General features: G+C 37.4%; 1 protein-coding gene and 1 non-coding gene across 3 annotated transcripts in view; both read left to right on the top strand.

Moving 5' to 3' along the window:
* CATSPERB (cation channel sperm associated auxiliary subunit beta) overlaps positions 1 to 24,299 on the top strand; it is a 161,960-nt gene that overhangs the window by 14,100 nt on the left and 123,561 nt on the right. For both annotated transcript variants that reach the window (XR_004432343.1, XM_033191569.1), the window contains exons 5-7: positions 877 to 937; positions 12,110 to 12,205; positions 15,662 to 15,811. Coding sequence is in view for 1 of the 2 variants with exons in the window: in XM_033191569.1 (XP_033047460.1) it covers positions 877 to 937; positions 12,110 to 12,205; positions 15,662 to 15,811 (307 nt within the window). In the remaining variant the exon portion in view is untranslated. The remainder of the gene's footprint in view (positions 1 to 876; positions 938 to 12,109; positions 12,206 to 15,661; positions 15,812 to 24,299) is intronic.
* On the top strand, positions 5,200 to 5,423 carry LOC117071907. The gene has a single exon (XR_004432632.1). It is a non-coding gene; the product is annotated as a small nucleolar RNA U3 (small nucleolar RNA).

The following is a 24,299-nucleotide window of genomic DNA, read 5'->3' on the forward strand; positions in this document are numbered from 1 at the left end:
ATAGGTTTTTAGTGGTCAACTGAAATTTTGAAGCATAGTTTTGTCAAATATAAAATTTCTGGTTGACTTCACTTTCTTTCAGCATTTTGAAAATTTTATTCTAATGTCATCAGACACCTTTGCTTCTGAATGAGAAATCAGCTGTTAATTTTATGATTGTCTCCTGTATGTAATATGTTATTTTTCTCTGGATGCTTTTAAGATTTTTCTCTTTGGATTTACCCAAGTAAGGTTCCCTGGGCTTCTTGAATTGTAAGTTTAGCAAATTTGGAACGTTTCCAGCCATTATTTCTTCAAAAATGAATTGTACCACAGGTCTCTAATATCTTACCTGTGATTTTGGCAGCTGAAATCAATTCTTTTAGCTTGCACTGCTAGTTTTTACAAACTGGTCTTCTGGGGGTGTCCTTTGCATGTTTATTGCCCAAGAATTTGGTCACAGTTTATAGTTAAATCTCAGAGATTACCGTTCTTGCAGTTTCCTTATTCCTGGAATTTTCCTCTTAATATCCCAAATGCTCTGTCAACTTCAAGCTCTGTCTCTGACATGTCATGCCAGTAAGTACTTCAACTTTGTGCTACCGAAGCTTGGCTGTATAGAGTTCCACTGTGTGGCTATATTATACACAACTGATGAATATTTTCATTATTTCCAATGTTCAGCCATTACAGTGATGCAAAATTATTCTTGAACACATTTTATTTCACACATATGTGAGCATAATGTAGGAAAAATTCCTAACAGTGAAATTTCTAGGTAAAAGGTATATGCATTGGATGTTTTTGTTTAATTCTCTTTTAAAAAGCTAGCGTAGAATGTGACATGTTGTTATTAATGTTGTAAAACATTGTTTTCTGATGTCTTCTTTATTCAAGTTCAGTGATCGGATTTTCTGGTTGGTTGATATACCTAGAGAAAACATCACACAAAACACAGGTAAGAGTGATCTGAGTTAATTCTTTTACCCCCAGGTCTGGATTTATCAAATAAAAAGAACAAAAAGAATTTATTATCTTAAAAATGATTTGTTGTCTCATGTAAATCTCCCATGTGATATTTGGGACATACTTACTAAAAATTATCTATGGTTTATCTGAATTTTAAATTTAACTGGGATACTGTATTTTATCTGACAGTCCTATTATAGGTAGATTGTTTTGACATATACAACGTTTATGTTATCCTTTATTTAAAATAAACTCCTTTCTTAGAACTTGGAAATTGTAGTATTAATATGGGTACTAATTTATTTTACTGAAGATGAATCATTAATTTTAATATGTTATAAGCTATACATATGATGTATTATTTTATTATGGAATCTACTATTAAGTATTTTGTGGCAGTGTAGCATCATATGCTACTGTATATACCTAGGTGAAAAGAGGAGAAAAGTCGAATTCCAGGAACTATGAGTATTGATCTAGTGAACTGACCTAGTAGATCTCTAGGCATGAGACACATTCCCAGAGGTTAAAAATGGTGGAAGGTTTATTGTTTTAATATGATAGGTACATTAAACAAAACCAACTTGACTCCACTTAATGAAAAAGAAGAAATTTATTTTAGTCATAGACCCCAAAGACAAAAATGTGCCATCTTATAGGAAGGAATTAGAAATAAGAAATGGAAAACCATCAAGAACTGAGGGAATACTTTCACCCTGTTTGTCTGTCTTATCTGTATTTTCTATAAATTTACATTTATTTTTCTTTTTTGTAGATAGGCTTTCTAAAGTGGCCTCATTACAGTTGAGTTTTATGTATCTTTCTTATGGGTCAGCCCAATTCCAAATTCCCAGGACAGTATCTGCAGTTGACTCATTGTTGATCCAGCATCCACCTGTGTACCAAGCAAATATGGATTGGGAGAGTGGGATGGGGGAAACATACAGGCCAACCCCTCCTGGTACTGGAGTAAAGGACATTCCAAACTGTGTCCTATAGAATGAAAGCAAGGCAAGGTGAGGGTAAGTTAGAGATGACGGAAAAGATTCTATAAATAAAAAAGTGTCAAAGATAAAGGTCTGCAATAGATGCTCCAGTGCCATAACATCTGGCATAGATTGTATCACTATCTTTACCCTTTACTCAACTTTTTTTCAAATTAATTTTCTTATTGGAGCTATGTGTGATTTTTAAAGGAATTTATCTTGAAAATTGTACTCTTATTTTTGATGTAGCCTAACTCTTATTAATATAATGATAGAATGTCATTCCAGAAGCTTAGCACAATATTGACATTCATTTGACCATCGAAGAAGTGAAGATCACATGTTATTTTTACTTCTACTCTTTATTTACAAACTTTAATTTTAGAAAAGCATTGATTCTAAAGTCACCCAGACAGGAACAAAGATGATATGAGAACTTAAGGATTTTAGAAAAAGACAAAATTAGCTCTTCCTCTCCTGATACAACTCCCTGGACTAAGTAAAAAGAAATATCGTTGTGCTAGTACTGTAATAGGAGAGGCTGGTTTATGTAGATAGTAATATGCTAAAAATCAGAGAAAAAATGTTCAGAGGTAAGGAGATCATATTCATTTACTTTTTTCTCTTTAATCACCTTATTTACTGCTATGGCATGAATTTGAGTATTATGAGTATATGTAAAATCTTGGGAATATATTTGAGTGTATGTAAAATCTTGGAAAAGTAGGTTAGGCAACATCAACAACAAAGGTAGTAAAATAGTCATTGTAGTGGCAGTAGAAATAGCAGGCAGCATTTATTGAATTCTTATTATATGTCAGCACTGCTCTAAACGCTCTATGTTAGTTCATTTATTCCTAACTATGTGGTAGATACTATTAGTATCTTCATTTTCAGATGATTTAACTGAGGCCCATGGAGTTGTATAGAAATTTAGAGATAACTAGGTGGTGAAAGCAGTTTGAAGTATGAACTACAAACTGTTGTTGAAAGTAAACAGCACCTCCTTCATTTACACTACATGGTTTGCTCCTTTTCTTTTCATTTTAAAATAAGATATAATTTGCATTCTATGAAACATATCCTTTTTGGTGTCCAGTTCTATGGGTTTTGATAAATGTTTACAATTGCGTAATCACTGCGGTGAAGACATAGACAGTTGCCTCAGGCAATAAAATCACTCCACCCATAATTAACCCCTCTCCATCTCCCAAGCCCTGGCAACCACTGTTTTGTTCTCTGTTCCTGTTGTTTTGTCTATTCCAGGGGCATATAAATGGAATCGTAAACTATACAGCCTTTGAATCTGGCTTCTTTCACTTAGCTAATTCATTGGAGATTTGTCTATGTTATCGTTTCTCTAGTGTTCTCATTGGGTAGTATTTTTTGGTGTGGATAGTTAATTTTGTTGAAGGGCATTTGGGCGTTTCCAGTTTTTGACAATTATGAATAAAGGTACTGCAAACAATCTCATACTTTTTTTGTGTGAACATACATTTTTGTTGCATTTAGCTAATACCAAGTAGTAGGATTACTGTGTTGTATGGTAAGTGTAACCTTAACTTTATAAGAAAAACTGTCAAACGATTTCCCAGAGTGGCTTTATCATTTTGCGTTCTGACCACCAGGTGATCTGCATACATCCCAGAATGTAGTATATGTGTGTGTGTGTATGCTTGTAAATATGTATGCATATATGTATGTGTAGACATAGTTTTAAAATTTTTAGCCATTCTAAAAAAAGCGTAGTGGCATTTAATTGTGTGTTTTTTTGTTTGTTTGTTTGTTTGGGGTTTTCTGAGACGAAATCTCGCTCTGTCACCCAGGCTGAAGTGCAGTGGCGCGATCTCGGCTCACTGCAGCCTCTGCCTCCTGGATTCAAGTGATTCTCCTGCCTCAGCCTCCTGAATAGCCAGGATTACAGATACGCACCACTAGGCCTGGCTAATTTTTTGTATTTTTAGTAGAAACAGGTTTCCGCCATGTTGACCAGGCTGGTCTCAGGTGATCCACCAACCTCGGCCTCCCAAAGTGCTGGGATTACAGGCGTGAGCCACCGTGCCCGCTCTAATTGTGGTTTTCATTTGCATTTTTCTAACAGCGGACATTGAGCATCTTGTTTTTGTGCTTATTTGCCATTTGGTTTAGTATCTGTTCAAATGTTTTACAAGTTTATTATATATTCTGGATACGGGTGTTATTAGATATGATTTGCAGATATTTTCTCCCCGTCTGGGGCTTGTCTTTTCATCTCTTAAGAGTATCTCTTGAAGATCAGAATTTTCAATTTTGCTAAAGGCTAATTTATCAGCTTTTTATTTTATGGATGGTACTTTTGACATCACAGCTAAGAAATCTTTGCCTAACCTAAGTTCACAAAGATATTCTCCTACATTTGCTTCTAGAAGTTTACACTTCTAGCTTTTGTATTTAGGTCTATGATTTATTTTGAGTTAATTTTTATAAGTTATATGGGCCAATGTTAATTTTTTGGAATTTGGATATCTAATTATTCCAGTACCATTGTTGTGAAAACTTTTTATCTCCATTGAATTGCTATTTCTGGACTGTATCCTTTCACCAATACCACATTGTCTTGATTATTTTAGTTTTATAATAGGTCTTATAAGTAATGTTAGTCCTTCAATGTTGATCTTCTTTTTCAAAATTGTTTTGGTTATTATAGTTCTTTTGCCTTTCTATGTAAATTTTAGAATCAACTTGTTTACTTCTACAAAAATCCTGCAGTGATTTTTAATTTTGTATTGCATTGAATCTATAGATCAGTTTAGGGAGAGTCAATATATATATATATATTTTTTTTTTGAGATGGAGTCTTGCTCTTATTGCCCAGGCTGGAGGGCAGTGGCATGATCTTGGCTCACCACAACCTCCACCTCCCAAGTTCAAGCGATTCTCCTGCCTCAGCCTCCCCGGTAGCTGGGATTACAGGCGCCTACTACCATGCCTGGCTAATTTTTTTTGTATTTTAGTAGAGATGGGTTTTCGCCATGTTGGCCAGGCTGGTCTCGAACTCCTAACCTCAGGTGATCCACCCACCTTGGCCTCCCAAAGTGCTGGGATTACAGGCATGAACCACCTTGCCTGGCCGGGAGAGTCAATATCTTAATAGTAATGAGTCTTCCAAGCCATGGAGACACTATATCTCTCCATTTGTTTACGTCTTTTTAAAAATTTATTTCATCCAGGTTTTGTGGCTTTCAGCTTAGAGAACTTGCATATTAAAAAAAAAAAAAAGTATACCAAAATTATTCTTTCAGGAATCATCTCTATAGTCTGTTACTTTGTTACTAGAGAAGCTTCTGTGAATGTGTAGAGCACTGGAAACTACAAGGCGAAGGTTCAGCATTCTCTCCTAAGCGTGAAGCTGGCACCTGGTGTTGGTTGGCTGCAACTGCCATTTGCCATTGATGATCATTCTTCTCTTCTTGTGGTAGAGGAAGAGGGAGAGAATGCAGTTTGAGTGGTTTCTGTTTTTTTGTTTTTTGTTTTTTAAAGGCGCGGTGGCTCAGGCCTGTAATCCCAGCACTTTGGGAGGCCGAGGCGGGCAGATCACCTGAGGTCAGGGGTTCAAAACCAGCCTAACCTACATGGCGAAACCCTGTTTCTACTAAAAATACAAAAATTAGCCTGGCACAGTGGAGGGCACCTGTAATCCCAGCTACTCAAGAGACTGAGGCAGTACAATTGCTTGAACTCAGGAGGCAGAGGTTGCAGTGAGTCGAGATTGCACCATTGCACTCCAGCCTAGGTGATAGAGAGAGACTCCGTCTCAGAAAAAAAAAAAGTAGTTTATGGTTTCAGTGTTATTGTAAGTGGTACTTTTTACTATGTTGATTTCCAGTTGTTCATTGTTCGTATGTAGAAAAATGATTGAGTTCTGTTTATTGATCTTGTATAATGCAATCTTGTTAAATTCACTTATTGGTTCTAATAGCTTTTAATATATTCTTTGGGATTTTCTACATGGATAATTACTCATTTAGGAATGGAGATAATTTTATTTCTTCTCTTCCAATATGTATTCATTTTGTTTCTTTTTCTTTTTTTTTTTTTTTTTGTTTTTTTTTTTGGTTTTTTTTTTTTTTTTTTTTTTTTTTTTGCCTTATTGTACTGGTAGGACCTCTAGTATGATTCTGGTATGAAAGGAATAGTAAGAGAGGACATCCTTGCCTTGTTTCCAGTTTTAGGGAAAAAACATTTGTATTTTACATAGGCGCCCTTCATCAGGTTGAAGAAATTTCCTTCGTTACAAGTTTGCTGAGTTTTTATTATTGGTGTCAAATCTTGTTAAATGATTTTTTGCATCTATTGAGATGATTATAAGGATTTTCTTATAATTGTCTGTTGATATGATAAATTACATTGATTCATTTTTGAATTTTGAACCAGTCTTGGAATCCTAGGACAAACAACACTTGGTCGTGATGTATTATCTTATTTATATATTCCTGTATTCATTTGGCTACTAGGTTTCCTAGGTTATCAGTCTGGAGATTTCTTTTCTTGTAATGTTTTTATCTCATTTTGGTATTTGAGTAAGGTTGTCATTACAAAATGAGTTTGGATGAGTTCCCTGCTTTTCTATATTCTGGACGAGTTTTTGTAGAATTGGTGTCACCTTTTCATTAAATGTTTGGTGGTATTAACCAGTGAAGATATCTGGACTTGGAGTTTTCTTTGTGGAAGGATTTTAAATACACATTCATTATCCCATAATAGATTTAGGAATATTCAAGTTTTCTGTTTCTCCTTAAGTGAGCTTTGGCAGTTTGTGTCTTTCAAAGAAAGTGTTCATTTCATCTAAGTTGTTGAATCTATGGACAAAGAGTTGTTTGTGATATTCCCTTCTTATCCTTAGAATATCTATAGTGTCTGTAGTGGTGTTCCCTATTTTATCTCTAACATGAGTTATTTGTATTTTTTAAATTATTAGTCTTGCAGAGATTCATCAGTTTTTATGTTTCAAAGAGACATCTTTTGATTTCATTATTTCATTAATTGTGTATATTTTTTTCTGTTCCTAATTTCATCAATTGCCATTCTTTATCTTATCGTTCTACTTGCACTGGATTTAATTTGCTTCTTTTTTTTTTTTTTTCTAGTTTGTTAGGAATCTTTAGATCAGGGATCAGCAAACTACTGACCCCTGATCCTGCCTACTGCCTATTTTTGTAAATAAAATTTTATTGGAGCACAATCATGCTCATTTATTTATGTGTCTTCTGTGGCTGCTTTTATGCTACAGTGGTATAGTTGAAGTGGTGTAACAGATATCATACGACATATAAAGCCCCAAATATTTACTATCTGACCCTTTACAAACTCTTTACTGTCTTCCAAAGCCTGCTTCATATATAGCAGATCTTTGAATAACCTCATTTCATTCAACATCATTTCATTATAATATTGATAAGGAAAGAAAGTCAATTCCTGGCCAGGACCACTGTCTGTGTGGAGTGCTCATGTTCTCCCCATGTCTGCATAGGTTTTCTCTAAGTACTCTAGTTTCCTAGCACAGCCAAAGATGTGCATGTTGGGTTAATCGGTGTGTCTAAATTGTCCCCGTATGACTGAGCTTGAGTGTGTGTATAAGTGCACCTTGTGATGAAATGGCGTTCAATCTAGGGTTGGTTCCTGCCTTGTTCCTGAGCTGCTGGAGTAGGCTCCCATGATTCTGAACTGAAATAAGCAGGCTAGAAAATGGATGAATGAATGAATAATTACAAATTATTATAAAGTAAAAATTTATAAAGTATACGATAATCATACAAACAAATGCATGACAGTAAATGATGCAATACAAAAGCCCACAGTTAGCCTGCCATGTTTGTGATTTTTTTTTAACTGCATGTGGTAGAAGGATGCTCCTTACAGTTTTCCTTTGCAAACATTTATTCCTTGATTTAATCCACCACCACTATGACCACAATTACTTACGGATTCACCAAACATTGGGTAAATAATTATCTTACTTGTTTTTACTAATCTTTTTAAAATCTATGCATAGCTCACATTTATTTTAGTGTTTAATATTAAAAGAATTTGGGATCTTTATTTATAAGTTTGGTGATGTTTTTGTGACCAGGCATATGCCGTAGAAACTTAACTCTTGTTTATATCAATTTGCCTGTGGTGAAATTGGTTCTATTATACATTGTTTTGCCTAAAGTCCTAGTTTCCAAGAACATATTGATGATGTTAGGTGAGAACTTACTGTAATTAATTTGAGATTTCTTTTTTCTAATGCAAGTATTTTACTGCTATATATTTCTCTATAAGTATTGCTTTATCTGCGTCCAATAAATTGTGATGTTGTATTTTCATTTTCTTTCAATTAAAAATATTTTCTAATTCCCCACAGCACTTTCTCTTTGATATATGGTTTTTTAGAAGTGTGTTGTAAAATGTTCAAATATTGGGGAATTTTTCAGATGTCTTTCTGTTACTGATTTTTCTAGCTTATTCCATTATGTTTAGAGGGTGTATTTCATGTGATAGCAATTTAATTTATTAAAATGTGTTTTATGGCTTATTTAGTAAATGTCCCATGTACTCTTGACATAACTTTTGATTTATGTATTTTGAAGCTCTGTTGTTAAGCATGTCTACACTAAGGGTTGTCATGCCTTTATCATATGTATCGTCCCGCTTTATTCCTGATATTGCATTGGTCTGAACTCTCCTTCGTCAGATATTGATATGGCTGCTACAACTTTCTTTTGATTAGTGTCATATTTCTTCATCCTTTCACCTTTTTTTCAAGACAACTTTTGGAACACTTTCATCAACAGAATGGAAGTACACAAATGAATCTTAAAACCAGCTGGGTGCAATGGCTCACACCTATAATCCCAACACTTTGGGAGGCCAAGGCCGGCAGATCACTTGAGGTCAGCAGTTCGAGACCAGCCTGGCCAACATGGTGAAAACCTGTCTCTACTAAAAATACAAAAATTAGCTGGGTGTGGTGGCACATGCCTGTAATCCCAGCTACTTGGGAGGCTGAGGCAGGAGGGTCGCTTGAACCCGGGAAGTGGTGGTTGCAGTGAGCTGAGATGGCACCACTGCACTCCAGCCTGGGAGACAGAGACTCTGTCTCAAAAAATAAATAAAATAAAACGAGTGCATCAATGAGTAAGATCTAACACAAAAGTACCCATACCTCATGACGAAAATATAATCAGGTGGAGGAAGACAAAAGTCTAAGAGAGTGGAGGAGATATGCATATGAGGAAGGAAGGACCCTAGGACTGAATTATCAGATGGACTCAGCTGATGTCTTTAAGTTTCACATACCCTGAGCCCCTAATCAGTGGTTTGAGACAAGCATTATATTTGGTCACAGTGGGTATATGCTATGTCCAGAATGGGAAGAAAGTTCAGAATCCTGTGGAGACTGTAGACACTTAACTCTATAATAAAGAGGTGGAGGGTATGAGGATGCTAGAGCTCTAGGGAAGCTCTTTCTTTGTGTCACTAACCACACTGCAGCAAGATATGGTAAAAAATTATTCAAGTTACTAGTTTAATGGAAGAGTCAGAGTGGCTACAGGAAAGGCTCCATGAAAACATCCAACTGGCATGGAGGAAATAAACATTCAGCCACTAGAGTAGTTATAGTGCCACACTCAAGAGTGGGTAGACGAAAGGTGTTCTCTCTGATTGACTTATAAAAAACAATCTTTCTTCACATAGAGTACTAGAAGGTTCTATCAGTACTGACCTTTTCCTTAAGTTTAGTCTTATATTTTGAAGCATCTCTGGGTTTACTGCTAGGATCATATCAATCATCAGCTTCAGGTGTAGTTTTGTAATGGTGCCAAGTAGAGTTCTTAAAAACTGGAAGTCTCTCAAATGATTCACTTAAAACAGCCTTTAAATAAGTGACAGCATCAATACCCATTTATTCCATCACATAGTATTAGATCTCCTTAAAAAATATAGCACTCAGATGAAAAAAATGGTGACTTTTAACTGAATCCAGCCAAAGGGACAACTCTTATAGGCTATAGCTATGTCTATTAGAATTTGAATACACATAGTTTTAAAAAGATGCCTATTCAAAGTGAGTCACCACCACCTCGGTCACTTATGTTAATGAATAAATCTTTTCTTTTAACCCAAATAACAAGGGTTTTAACAGCCAAATATCTCTATTTTCTGTCTTCATGGAGTGCTACTGTTGTTCTCACTGAGTTCTTGAATTGCATGTATAACAGATGTATAGGCATATAAACTACTTGAATAGGTTTGTCTGGAGCTTTGGCACTGACCTCTTCAACTTCCACCTCTAGAGCTACCAGCTAATACTATTCACACAGCCACTTGGCTGTTTCATATACATTGTTCACTACATCAGCCACATTACAGGTGAGATCACTATTTCTTCTGTGTTTAGAATGAGTAGGGATAGTGTCACCATCAAACAGAATTACGTGCTAGTTAATAAGCATGTGGGAAGAAATGGAGTTGGGATAAAATCATTCTGGAAGATACTGGCAATACTCCTAATAAAAGACTCAAACACATAATTTTTCTTGTATTCAATCACTCCATGTACCACGATAGTATTTTGAAGTTCTGTTGTTAAGCATGTTTTTTTCTGACTTTCATCAGTACTTATTGAAAGTTATCTAAGACCTGTGGATCTTCAGATCTTCAGGGCTCTTATTTTTAAATTCTTTTTTTTTTTTTTTTTTTTTTGAGATGAAATCTCGCTTTGTCGCCCAGCCTGGAGTGTAGTGACTCACTCGGCTCACTGCAAGCTCCACCTCCTGGGTTCATGCCATTCTCCTGCCTCAGCCTCCTGAGTAGCTGGGACTACAGGCACCCACCACCATGCCCGGTTAATTTTTTTTTTTTTTTTTTTTGTATTTTTAGTGGAGACGGGGTTTCACCATGCTAGCCAGGATGGTCTCAATCTCCTGACCTCATGCTCTGCCCACCTCGGCCTCCCAAAGTGCTGGGATAACAGGCATGAGCCACCGTGCCTGGCCCTTATTTTTATATTCTAAAACTTCAAGAAAGTTCTGCATATACCAACTTTGAACCAATCCCATTGAAGGCCTGTTAAACCACTTACCCAGCAGAAAATTGGCTTCATTCACTGTGTTAGCTGGTAGCACAGGAATCTCCCTTTGTAAAATCATATATGATGTTCTCTCAAGCCATTATCTCTCCCAAAGTCCAGGAACTTCTTGATGGAGAATGATGACAGCAAGAGGCACAGATAGCAATTGATGTACTTGGGCACTGGCTGCTTTAGTAGCCACCAGTGTAGCCATAGCCTTGCCATGACAGTGCACAGACCTGCCTAGATGCCTGGGTGGACACGGGGGTCTATGCAGCCAGACCATTTGGACTAGGCATGTTCTTCATGAGTGAACCCCTGTTTCAGTTTCAACCTCAGCCTTGGCCCATGGGTACAGCCACTTCAGCAGCTCCCAGGCTAAAGCTACTGCTCTTGGCTTCCCCAGGCCCTATCCATTCTTTTACTTTTAACTTATTTATGCTTTTACATTTAAAATGAGTTTGTTATAAATAACATATAGTTTAATTTTGATTTTTACATCTAATCTGTCGAATCTATTCTTTTAGATGATATTTTAGACCACTTACATTTAATGTAATTGTTGATACAGCTAGTTATATTAAAATCTACCACCTTGCATGTTGTTTCTAATTGTTCAATCTCCTGTTTTGCTTTTCTCCTTTTTCTGTCTTCATTCATATTCATTCTTTTCTATGATTCCATTTTATATCCACTATTGGCTTATTAGTTATACCTTAAAAGCTTTTTTTGTTGTTCACCTTAGGGTTTATATGATACATTTTAATTAATCATGGTCTGCTTCACAAGAAGAGTCATAATTTGCTTTTTATCAACCCCCTACAGCTCTAGGAGAACAATTATGACCTAAATATTAGTATCTAGATTCATTGCTATGATGGTAATATCACTTCATAATTCTTTTTTCATTATTTTATGAGCAAAATGTTTATAGGGAAAACATGAAATTTGACATATAAATGCCAACAAAATGATTGGAAAGGGAAAGGCTATCATTGTTGGTAATGTTCACATATCCTTAAATTTCACCAACACGACATATGAAAACATAGTTGATTATTTGCCTTTTGTTTTCAAACAGATATTGCAGCTGTAGAAGAATGGTTGGTAAGGATCACTTTACATCATGGACTAAATATTTATGCTACTGAAGGAACTCTACTGGATCGTATACGAGGTAAATGCCAACAGACAGAAGTAAAATGGAATTCATATATTGTTTCAACAAACTTTGACGTCTGCTACATGACAGATTCTGAGGTCCTAGAGATTAAAAAAAGAAAAAAGAGAGAGAGAGTCATGACCCTTGAGACACTCACAATCTGATAGGACAAATAATTAAATACATGTGGGTAAATTATTAACAGAGATCTGCAAAGAGTGCTATAGAAATATGCAAATACAGGCTGGGCAGCGTGGCTCATGCCTGTAATCCCAGCACTTTGGGAGGCCAAGGTGGGCAGATCACTTGAGGCCAGGAGTTTGAGACTGGCCTGGCCACCATGGTGAAACTCCATCTCTACTAAAAAAAAAAAAAAATACAAAAGTTAACCAGGTGTGATGATGCACACCTGTAGTCCTAGCTACTTGGGAGACTGAGGCAGGAGAATCGCTTGAACCCAGGAGGCAGAGGTTGCAGTGAGCCAAGATTGCACCAGTGTATTCCAGCCTGGGCAACAGAGTGAGACTGTGTCTCAAAAAAAAAAAAAAAGGAATACATATTTTACTGTGGCCATATTGAGGGTCATTATAAACAATGGCGTATAAAGTTGATTATATTTACTTATTCCAAAAAAGTATGTAGTTTTAGGTAGCTTCCAAAATTAAAAAAAAAAAAAAAAAAGTGTTATTAATTGTCCAATAGTAATTGCAATACTGTCTTTGGGACTCTGATAGTTTGATATCCTATGCTACTTTTGAAGTACTGAAATATCAATATAAAATTGTTATATCAATTTTTAAAAGATCTGAAATCTGAATCATTTACAAATTGAGATGCACCTAAAATATTACATACTGTATTAAAATGCTAACTTACATTTGTTTAGAATGTACTGAGGTATAATTGCAGCAAAAAGCTTCACAAATTGGTAGATCTTTGAAAGCGCCAGATGCGGAGATGAGATTGATCTGTTTGAAGAACTGAAAGGAGATTAGTGTTGCTGAAGCATAGTAAATGACAGAGTGGTGGATCATGAGTTTGGAGAAGCTGACAGGGATCTTGGTAAAAAGTGTGGACTTTATTGTAATTATGATTTAGAGCCATTGGGATATTTTAAGCAGAGAAGTAATAAATTCTGATTTATCTTTTATAATGAAAAGATCATTTTGGCTGCTGTGTAAAGAATAACTCTTGAGGAAGGATAGCAAGAATGGAATAAAGGAAATTGGTAGCAGTTGTTGCAGTAGTCCCCTTGAGAAGGTCTGGAGTAGATGGACAGTAGCATTAGCAGTGGAGGTGGTGAGCAGAGCCTTCAGAATACATTTTGAAAGTAGAGCTGCTATGGCTTCTTGGTGGACTAAGGTGGGGGAAAACAGAAGTAACAAGGATGATGCCTGGATTTCTTACTCAAACATTCAAGTAGAGGATGTTATCATTCACCAAAATGCTGAAGACAGGAGGAGTAGACACTGGGAAATAGGAATCAAGAGTTAAAGCTAGAGTTAGAAATCTTTATTCACTACTGAACTCAAAAGAGGTGTAAAACCTTGTCTCTATTTCTTTATATCCAATCCACACCCCAAACCACTCATTTATTTCCATCTCCTGCACGCTTCTCAAACTGCTGCTAATCACAGTCACCAGCAACCTTCATATTGGTCACTTTTCTGTCCCCTTTTTAGCTTCTTAGTAGCTGTCAAAACTTTTAATCACTTCTTTGTTCTTAAAATGCTTAAGATATACTACCTGACTTCAGGAGCTTGTATATGAGTAGGGGGGCATTGTCAGCTCAGTGATGTCCAGTGGTAGGCTGAAATCTCCCTGACCTGGGTGTGAATGGTCTGCAAACACATACTACATACACCCTTTGCCCCACATTTCTGTGAATTCTGGAATGACTTCCTGGTGAATTAGTGTAGTTAGAGATTGTGTCTCTTTGCCTTCTTGGCTGTCCCTGTGCTGCACTATGTCTACCTGATGAAAAGTTAGCTTCTTGCTTTGCACAAAGTGAAAAAGATATCACATAAAGTCTTTGGGTTTGTAGCAGATTTTGTTGAAAGGTGGGGAGACAGAGGAGAATGTAAATAGCTAAATAACTGGTTATTAGTTATCTCTGCTCTTAAAAGTGCTTTGACTATTTTTGAAATTCAGATAGCAGTAGTCTTTCAAATTGCCCTGGCTTACTTTTTGTACTCTTTTTTTTTTTTTTCTCATTTTTTTCCAAAAGAAAAAATACCCTCCCTTTTTTTAATGCATGAAAATTCGACTTTAGCTCCAATCCTTTGCATATCCAAAAGTAATATTTTACGTTTTAAAATTTGTGAAGCCTTGTCTGATGATGTTCTCTCAAAAGGCTCATTGTCTACCCTGGTCTGGTGAGGAAGAGTGTACCCTGATTCTTCTAGTTACAGTGAGTGCAGGGTCCTATTGGAGCACCTGGGAGGAGAGCCTCACTCATTCTAGGGCATCATGGAAGGCTTCCCAAAGAGGAAGACATTCACATCGAGGACTGAAAAATAGGATTGTGAGAAAAACAGACATTTAAAGCCCCGTGAACTAGAGCCTCTAGTAGGAGGGCAGTTCTGGCAAGAAGTAAAGCTGAGGAACTAAGAGGACGTTAGATTCTGGAAGGCCTGGTTTGCCACGTGAAAGACCTTATTCGCCACTAGTGCTGCTATTCTGCCTGTGCTCTATTGGAGATGCCTCACCTCTGATTGCTTTTTCTTCTGCATCTCATTCCTAACTTCTATCTTGCAGAAATCCTTCTAAGTCTCTTGGCCCCTAATGATAACTGTCCCTGTTCACCACTGCTACTCTGGATTTATTCTCATTTTCATCTACCTACTGTTGTTTCAATGAGATTGGGAAGAGAACAGAAAGTAGATGAGTGGGCTCTTGAAGCAGAAGTTATAAATGTATTCTGTGATTCCGCAATTCCATTTATACAGATAGATCCTGTGGCAAATAGTATTTTTCAACTATCTTCCAGAAATCCCTCTAAGTCTCTTGGCCACTAATGATAACTGTCCCTGTTCTCCCCTGCTACTCTGGATTTATTCTCATTTTTATGAATCTACTGCTATTTCAGTGGGATTGGGAAGAGAACAAAAAGTAAATGAGTGGGCTCAGAAGTTATAACTATGTGTATTCTGTGATCCAGCAATTTCATTTCTAGGGACAGATCCTGTGGCAAATGGTATTTTTCAAATGTGGCCAAAACAATCTCTCCCGTTCCACATGCTGCAATGTAACCTTGCCAGCCCCCATCAAGGGGAATTAGACTTTACTCCTTATATCCTGGAAAATAGTCACTGACTGATTTTTAACCAACGCAGAGTGAGGTAATACACATTTTTTGAACTATAGAATGGTTTCTTTACATAGTTCTTTTAAAACCTTTAAAGGAAAGTAGCAATGTTCCATTTTCAAGGGTGCTCCCACCATTTAAACACCCAAATTTGATTTCTGCAGAACCGATTCTTCAGTGGGCTCCTGGGGTTGAGATTCCAGAAAGTGAGATGGGTAAAGTATATCCACATGTGGTAGATCTCAAAGTGACAAAATGCCCCTGTGCCAACGACGTGGCATTACTAGGCTTCGTTATGGATACACTACTTGATGGTAGGTTTACAGCTACATTAAATGTTGATGTTGGCATTTGTATTTTATAACAGTAATGTTTAACTGGCAGTAGAAATAAATGCATAGACATAGGGAAGGAAAATTGTTTCCTAAAAATATCTAAAAATTTATTCTTCAATGCTGTGTGTTGTCTGCTTGCAAGTGTGATATACTAAGTATGTTTTCTTGCTGTGACTTTTTGTCATGTTAATTGTGACTTTAGTGTGTCTCCTAATTTCCTTTATCCCATGCCCTCCATTAATATGTTACTTTCTCCCAGAGATTATCTGCTATTCCTGCCATGTATAAATAGGTATTGTTGTTCCTGAAATATTACATTACTTTGTTTATGCTTGCATTTTTTTCATTACTACTGTAATATCTGAGAGCATCTATATAGGGAAAGAAACAACTGCTTCTCTATATATTCATTTCATAACACTCTACTACCAAATGTATGGATTTTCCACACCAAGTGATTCTCCAGTTCTCTGTGGATGACCGAGTAGGTGCCCTATGGTTTAATTCAATTCTGGCACTAGCTATCTGGAGTTAGCACAGACCCTTCTCCCCAACCAACAACAGATTAAGGGCTCAGTTCCCCAAGACTGTCCCCCAATTCAAATGCCAGTCACAAGTCCTAGGTTGTAGTTCCAATCAACTAATTATAATTTGGGGAGGTCCCACAACCCCTTCCTTGAGTTCAATAATTTGCTAGCACAACCCATAGAACTCAGGGGAACATTTATTTAGGTTTGCCAGTTTATTATAAAGGACAAAACAAAGGATACAGTAAACAGTTGGGCAAGGTCCGAAAGATTCCCAAGTAAAGGAGCTTCTGTCCCCGTGGAGTTGTGACACGCCACACCCCTGGTATGTAGATGTGTTTTAGCATTCCAAAACCTGCACTGTAAGGATTTTTACGGAGGCTTTATCACATAGGCATGATCAATTATTTATTCAATCTCCAGCCCCTCCCCACTTCCTGGGAGATGCACTGAGGGGCTGAAGGCTCTAAGCTTGTAATCATGGCTTGCTTTTTCTGGCAACCACCCCACATCTTAAAGCTATCTGGGGGTCTGTCAAGAGTTGCTTCATTAGAGCAAAAGACAATCACATCACCCAGGAGATTCCAAAGAGTTTAGGGGTTCTGTATCAGGAACTGGGGCCGGAGACCAAATGTTTGAACAAAGGATGTTCCTAGCACTCCATCATGCAGGAAATTGTGGGGGTTTTAGGAGTTCTCTATCAGGAGCCAGGGAAAACCAAATATATATTTCTCATTATATCACAATATTACAATGTCATTACACATTTCAACTACTAATAGTATTATTCTAATTATTGTTCCTAGCTAATTGATGACCTCCTAGACCCCAAATTCAGTGAATATAAAGAAAAATAAATACATATAAAAATTAAAGAATAAGAAACAAAATGTTATTACTTATAGATAATATGTATACCTACATAAAAATCCAAAAAGATCTATAGAAAAACTCAGAACAAATATGGGCATGCTGGAAGGTTGTGAGATAGAATAACAATGTATAAAAATCACTCCACCAAGGACTAATTAAAGATTACAATTTAAAAAATCCTATTAAGGTAAGAAATCCCAAAAAGTACCCAGGAATAAAAAAAGGAGTTGCAAGGCCTATTGTGTAGAAACTATAAAACTAATGAAGGTCAATAAAAAAGACCAAAATAAATAAGAGAGTTCATGTTTATAAGCAGGAACTTCTGGTATTATAAAGATTTATTTTATAAATAAATTTATTACAAATAAAATTTATTACCAATTTATCAATCAATTCAATATGATTCCAAGAAAAATTATAACAATGTTTTTGGTGTGTGTGTGTGTATGTGCGTGTGCGTGTGTGGGAGGGTGTAGAAATTGGCAAGCCAAACACAAAATTCATATGGGAGAATGATACACCATGAATAGCAAACATAATTTTAGAGAAAATAAAAAGAACAAAAATTTATCCTAGCATGACTTATTATAAAGCAACCGATTAAAACAGTATGCATCAGCATAGGGATAGACAAATAATCTTGCCCAAATCTCTTTGACTTCCTAATGGCTTACAGTCTGCTTCTGCTGAATTCCTTTAGTTTTACTAGGTTGGTGCAAAAGTAATTGAGGTTTTTGCAATTACTTTTAATGGCAAAAGCCACGATTACTTTTGCACCAACCTAATAAATGTGTCTTTTTCCACTCTCTGCTGTCATATGCTACACTATGTCAACCCAGATAGAAACTTGGCTCCTTTTCTTATCTTGTTCTGTGAATAGGAGGTCCTAGCCAGGACCTCCTCCTCCTCCTCTTTATCCAAACACCAATACCTACCTTACTTCCGTGAGCCACAGGAGAAGGGTCATTCTCAACATGCTTGATTCTGCCTTACAAATGAAAGTCATGGGAGAGAAGCAGCAGTCTTAATTCCTTGGGATCACACTCATGAGGCCACCTCAACCTCTCAAGAAAACAAACAACTTCAGCAACAGGTTCTTTAGGTGAAACCACCTTTTCCCCAACTGGTCACCACTGTGCTGAAGCAAAAAAGGAAGTTCTCACAGTATCAAGCTGTGACTGCCTAAACCAGCAATTCATTTTTTTCTTTTTTTTTTTTTTTTTTTTTTTTTTTTTTGAGACAGGGTCTCTCTCTCTTGCCCAGGCTGGAATGCAGAGGCATAATCATGGATCACTACAGCCTCAACCTCCTAGGCTCAAGCAATCCTCCCACCTCAGCCTCCCACATAGCTGGGATTACAGATGCACACCACCACACCCAACTAGCAATTCCTTTGTGAGGCCTTGTTTGTGAGGCCAAATCCTTTCATTAGAATTTGTGGCCTGTCATTAACAAACTCCCCCATATCACTCACTTTTTCTCTGAATGGTCCCTTAACTTTCTTTCCATAAAGAGTGCCTGGTCATCCGCAGATGACATTCTTTCCCCTCAGCCCTCCCACGTATCACATATCTCAAAACCCAGGGTGGGGGTTGTTGTCTTTGCTCTTTAGGATTACTGCTTAATCATTACTCCTGTCATCTTGTTTGAAACATGGAACTTTTTTGAACTCAGACTTTACCTCCCTCTAACTCTTCTTGGTTGCCAGCATTTGGTGACCTCCTCACCACTCACAGTCATTCATTTACAAGTTTAACCTCTGGGTCCCTGCCTTCCTCTCCACTTGACTTTCATCACTGTTTTTAGTAACTTCACCATCCATATGGATGATCCACACAGTACCCAGCTTCAAGTCTTCTTTTCCTACAATGATCTTTCCCCTATCTTACTCCTATGGTAGTATTCTTCTTAAAAATTTTTATTTAATAATTTTAACTTTTATTTTAGATTTGAGGGGAAGTACATCACCCTGATACCAAAACCTGGCAAAGACACAACAAAAAAAGAAAACTAGAAGCCAATATTTTGATGAACATAGACAGAAAAATTCTTGACAAAATAGTAGCAAATAGAATCCAGCAGCATATTACTATGCAGCTGTAAAAAAAGAGTGAGTTTATGTCTTTTGCAGGAACATGGATGAAGCTGGAAACCATCATTCTCAGCAGACTAACACAGGAACAGAAAACTAAACACCACAGGTTCTCACTCATAAGTGGGAGTTGAACAATGAGAACCTATGGGCATAGTGGGGGGAACATCACATATCAGGGCCTGTCGGGGGATGGAGGGCAAGAGCAGGGATAGCCTTGGGAGAAATATCTAATGTAGATGACGGGTTGATGGGTGCAGCAAACCACCATGGCACATATACACCTATGTAACAAACCTGCACATTCTGCACATGTATACCAAGACTTAAGGTATAATAAATAAATAAATATTATTAAAATAAATAAATAAATAAAATTTAAAAAATAAAAATAAAAAGTTAATTCAAGGCTGGGCACAGTGACTCACACCTGTAATCCCAGCACTTCGGGGAGGCTGAGGTGGGCAAATCACCTGAGGTCAGGAGTTCGAGACCAGCCTGTCAACATGGTGAAATCCCATCTCTACTAAAATATAAAAATTAGTAGGGTGTGGTAGCAGGTGCCTGCAATCCCAACTACTTGAGAGGCTAAGGCAGGAGAATCTCTTGAACCCGGGAGGCGGAGGGTGCAGTGAGCTGAGACCGCGCCATTGCACTCCAGCCTGGGTGACAAGAGTAAAACTCCATCTAAAAAAAGAAAAAAAAAGTTAGTTCATCACGATCAAGTAGGCTTCATTCCTGGGATGCAAAATTGGTTCAACATATGCAAATCAAGAAATGTTATTCTTTTTGCTTAGGAATACTTTAGCTATTTGCGCTCTTTTTTGGTTTCATATGAATTTTAGGATTTTTTTTCTAATTCTGTGAAAAATGATGTTGGTATTTTGATGGGAATTGCATTGAATCTATAGATTGTTTTGGGCAGTATGGATGTGGGGGAAAGGGAATGCTCATACACTGCTGGTGGGAATGTAAATTAGTACAACGTCTATGAAAAACAGTGTGGAGATTCCTTAAAGAACTACAGGTAGATCTACCATTTGATCCAGCAATCCCACCACTGGGTAGCTACCCAAAGGAAAAGTCATTATGTGAAAAAGACACTTGCACACATATGTTTATAGCAGCACAATTCACAATTGCAAAGATGTGGAACAAACCAAAGTACCCATCAACTAATGAACAGATAAAGAAAGTGTGGTATACATACACCATAGAATACTACTAAGCCATAAAAGGGAATGAAACAATGTCTTTTGCAGCAACTTAGATGGGGCTGGAGGCCATTATTCTAAGTGAAGTAACACAGAAGTGGAAAACCAAAAACCGTATGTTCTCACTTCTAAGTGGGAGCTAAGCTATGAGCAAGCAAAGGCATATAGAGTGATATAATGGACTTTGGAGACCCAGAATGGGGAGGTTGGGAGGGAGGTAGGGATAAAAAACCACACATTAGGTACAATGTACACTACCCGGGTGATGGTTGCGCTAAAATCTCAGAATTCACAGCTACATAATTCATCCATGTAACAAAAAACTACTTGTACCCAAAAAGCTATTGACATTTTTTAAATAACACAAAAATGTGATTTACCATATAAGTAGAACTAAAAACAAAAGCTATATAATGATCTCAATAGATGTGGAGAAAACCTTTGATAAAACCTAACATCCTTTCATGTTAAAAACTCTCAACCAACAAGACATTGAAGGAACAGACCTCAAAATAATAGGAGACATCTATGACAAACACACAGACAACATTATACTGAATGGGCCAAAGCTGGAAGCATTCCCCTTGGGAAGCAGAACAAGACAAGGATGCTCACTGTCACCTCTTCTATTCAACACAGTACTGGAAGTCCTAGCCAGAGCAATCAGGCAACAGGAAGAAATAAAATGCATCCAAATAGGAGAAGAAGGCATCCAATAGAAGAAGTCAAACTCTCTCTCTTTGCTGACAGTATGATTTTATACCTGGAAACCCCTAAAGACTACCAAAAAGCTCCTAGAACTGGTAAACAATTTCAGTAAAGTTTCAAGATACAAAAAGCAACATAGAAAAATCAGTAGCATTCCTATACACCAGTAACATTCAAGCTGAGAGCCAAATCAAGAGCACAATCCCATTTACAATACCCCAATACCCCACCCCCACACACACACCTCCCTAGGAATACATCTAACCAAGGAGGTGAAATATCTCTACAAGGAGGAGTACAAAACACTACTGAAATAAAACATAGATGATACAAACAAATGGAAAAACAGTTCATGCTCATGGATTGGAAGAATCATTATCATCAAAATGGCCATACTGCCCAAGCAGTCAGTCTACAGATTCAACGCTATTCCTATCAAGCTACCAATGTTATTTTTCACAGAATTAGAAAAAACTATTCTAAAATTCATATGGAACAAAAAAGAGCCCAAATAACCACAGCAATCCTAAGCAAAAAGAACAAAGCCTGAGGTATCACATTACCCAACTTCAAACTATACTGCAAGGCTGCAGTAACCAAAACAGCATAGTACTGGTACAAAACCAGACACAGACCAATGGAACAGAATAGAGGATCCAGAAGTAAAGCCACACCCCTACTACCATCTGATCTTCAACAAAGTTAACAAAAATAAGCATTGGGGAAAAGACCCTATTCAATAAATGGTGCTGGGTAGGCTGGCTAGCCATATGCAAAAGAAAAATGAAACTGGATTCTTGCCTTTCTCCATATACAAAAGTTAACTCAAGATGGAGTAAAGATTTAAATGACTATGCTCCTCACCTTGTCATCTCTAATGTCATTGTCCCTGAAATCCGTAATACCTGCATGTTACACTCTGTCCACTGCCTCTTACTCTTTCAGTCTGTTCTAGTACTCACACTTCAACATTTCTTTGATCTTATTGAGATCTTAATCCATTGTCACTACCACTTTTTTTCACTACCCAACATCCTTATTTTCCTCTGTTCTCACCATAATTCTCAGAGTCCATCTTTTTAAATACTTTTGTAACTCCCTTGCCCTTCTTTTTCTTCCTTGCCTGCCCAACCCCAACTCTAAAACCACCTCTGCTCCTGTCCTGGAAGAGCAGAATATTGCTGGGGAAAAATTGCACGCTAGTCTCATTTTGACATTTCACTGACCAGTCTCACTCTAAATTCATGATCATGAATCTTAAGTGGGCATCAGCACTGCCTATAAAGCCTACTGTCTATAAATCCTATCACTCTTCCCTCGTATATTTATTTTCCCACTCTGCAAAATAAATTTATCACACTTCTTTCCACTCCTCAAATACTCTTCCCCTCTTACTCTTGGCTGTTCATTTATATAATACTTCAGAGAAAATAAAGATTGATTATAGAAACCACATTGTTGCAACTGGAAATGTGCCATCATACCTGCATTTGTATGCTTTGCCTTTTCTGCCTCTTGCACTGCAAGAAATGTCTCTACTGCAATCAAAGTCTACCCCTCAGCCCTTGTGTTCTGGATCCCATTCCTTGCAGTCATCTGAACAACCTTGCTCTTGCATCTGTTGTGCAATTCTCATCTTTCTCTCCAACATCATCATACTCTTCCTCCTCACTGGATTGTATCCATTAGGATAGAGACATACCCTAATATCCCCCATCTTAATTAAACAAAACCTTCATTTATCTCGCTTTACTTCTATCTCCCCTTCAAAAAAAATATTTAAGGCCAGAATTTAGTGTAGATGATGCTGTTTTTCCACCTCCCGTTTTATTTTCTTTCCACTACAAATCAGATTCTGGTTTCCATCACTCTACTAAAACATTTCTTCTCAAGGCCACTCACAATTTCCATATTGCCAATTCCAACAGCCAGTCTTTTATGCCCATTCTACTTTCCTTTCCAGCAGCATTTAACACAGTCGACCAGTCTCTGCTCAAAACACTTTCTTCTTTTAGCTTTTTTGATAATACTTTCAAGTTCTTTATCTTTTCTCATTGGTCACTCTTTAGTTTTCTAGGAGGGCTCCTTTTTGTTGTGACCCCTAAATGCTGATGAACCTAGGGCTTTGTTTTTGGCTCTCCTTCCTTAAGTTACCACATTCTCCTTCTTGAAGACTTGCCAGTCTGATGATAGTAATGCCATCTTCAGGCTGATGATTCCCAAATCTGTATTGCTGCTGCTGACCACCCCTTTAAAACAAAACTAATCCTCTCTTCGGCTGTCTATTAGGCATTTCTTCTTCTATTTTTTTTTTTTTTTTTTTTTTGAGACGGAGTCTCGCTCTTCGCCCCGGCTGGAGTGCAGTGGCCTGATCTCAGCTCACTGCAAGCTCCGCCTCCCGGGTTCATGCCATTCTCCTGTCTCAGCCTCCTGAGTAGCTGGGACTACAGGCGCCCGCCACCTCGCCCAGTTAGTTTTTGTTTTTGTATTTTTTAGTAGAGACGGGGTTTCGCCGTGTTAGCCAGGATGGTCTCAATCTCCTGACCTTGTGATCCACCTGTCTCGGCCTCCCAAAGTGCTGGGATTACAGCTTGAGCCACTGCGCCCGGCCTGCATTTCTTCTTGATGGCTAATGAGCATCTCAAATACAACAAGTCTAATCCAGAACTCTTGATTCATCTCCCTCAAAAAATCTGTTTCTCTCCAGTATTTCTCATCCCAATTAGTATTAAATTGGTCAGAATTGAAATCTAGGACACATTCTTGACTGCTCTTACCCTCACAACATTCCCCGACTGTGCTGTCTCCAGGGTCCATCCCCAATGTGACCACCTCACTCCTCTGGTAAAATCTTAGGTCAGGTCAACATTTTTTAATTAGACTAATTAACAGCCTTTTGAATGATCTCTCTATTTCCAAACCAGCCTCCATACACCTACCAGAATGATGTTCTCAAGTATAAACCAGATCACATCACTTCCCTGCTTCCAACACTCCTGTGGATTCCCTTTGCCATTAGAATAAAAGCTAAACTTTTCACAATGGTCTGCATC

Source organism: Trachypithecus francoisi, unplaced genomic scaffold (genome assembly GCF_009764315.1).
Source record: "Trachypithecus francoisi isolate TF-2019V2 unplaced genomic scaffold, Tfra_2.0 Lachesis_group3, whole genome shotgun sequence".
Classification (NCBI taxonomy): Eukaryota; Metazoa; Chordata; class Mammalia; order Primates; family Cercopithecidae; genus Trachypithecus; species Trachypithecus francoisi.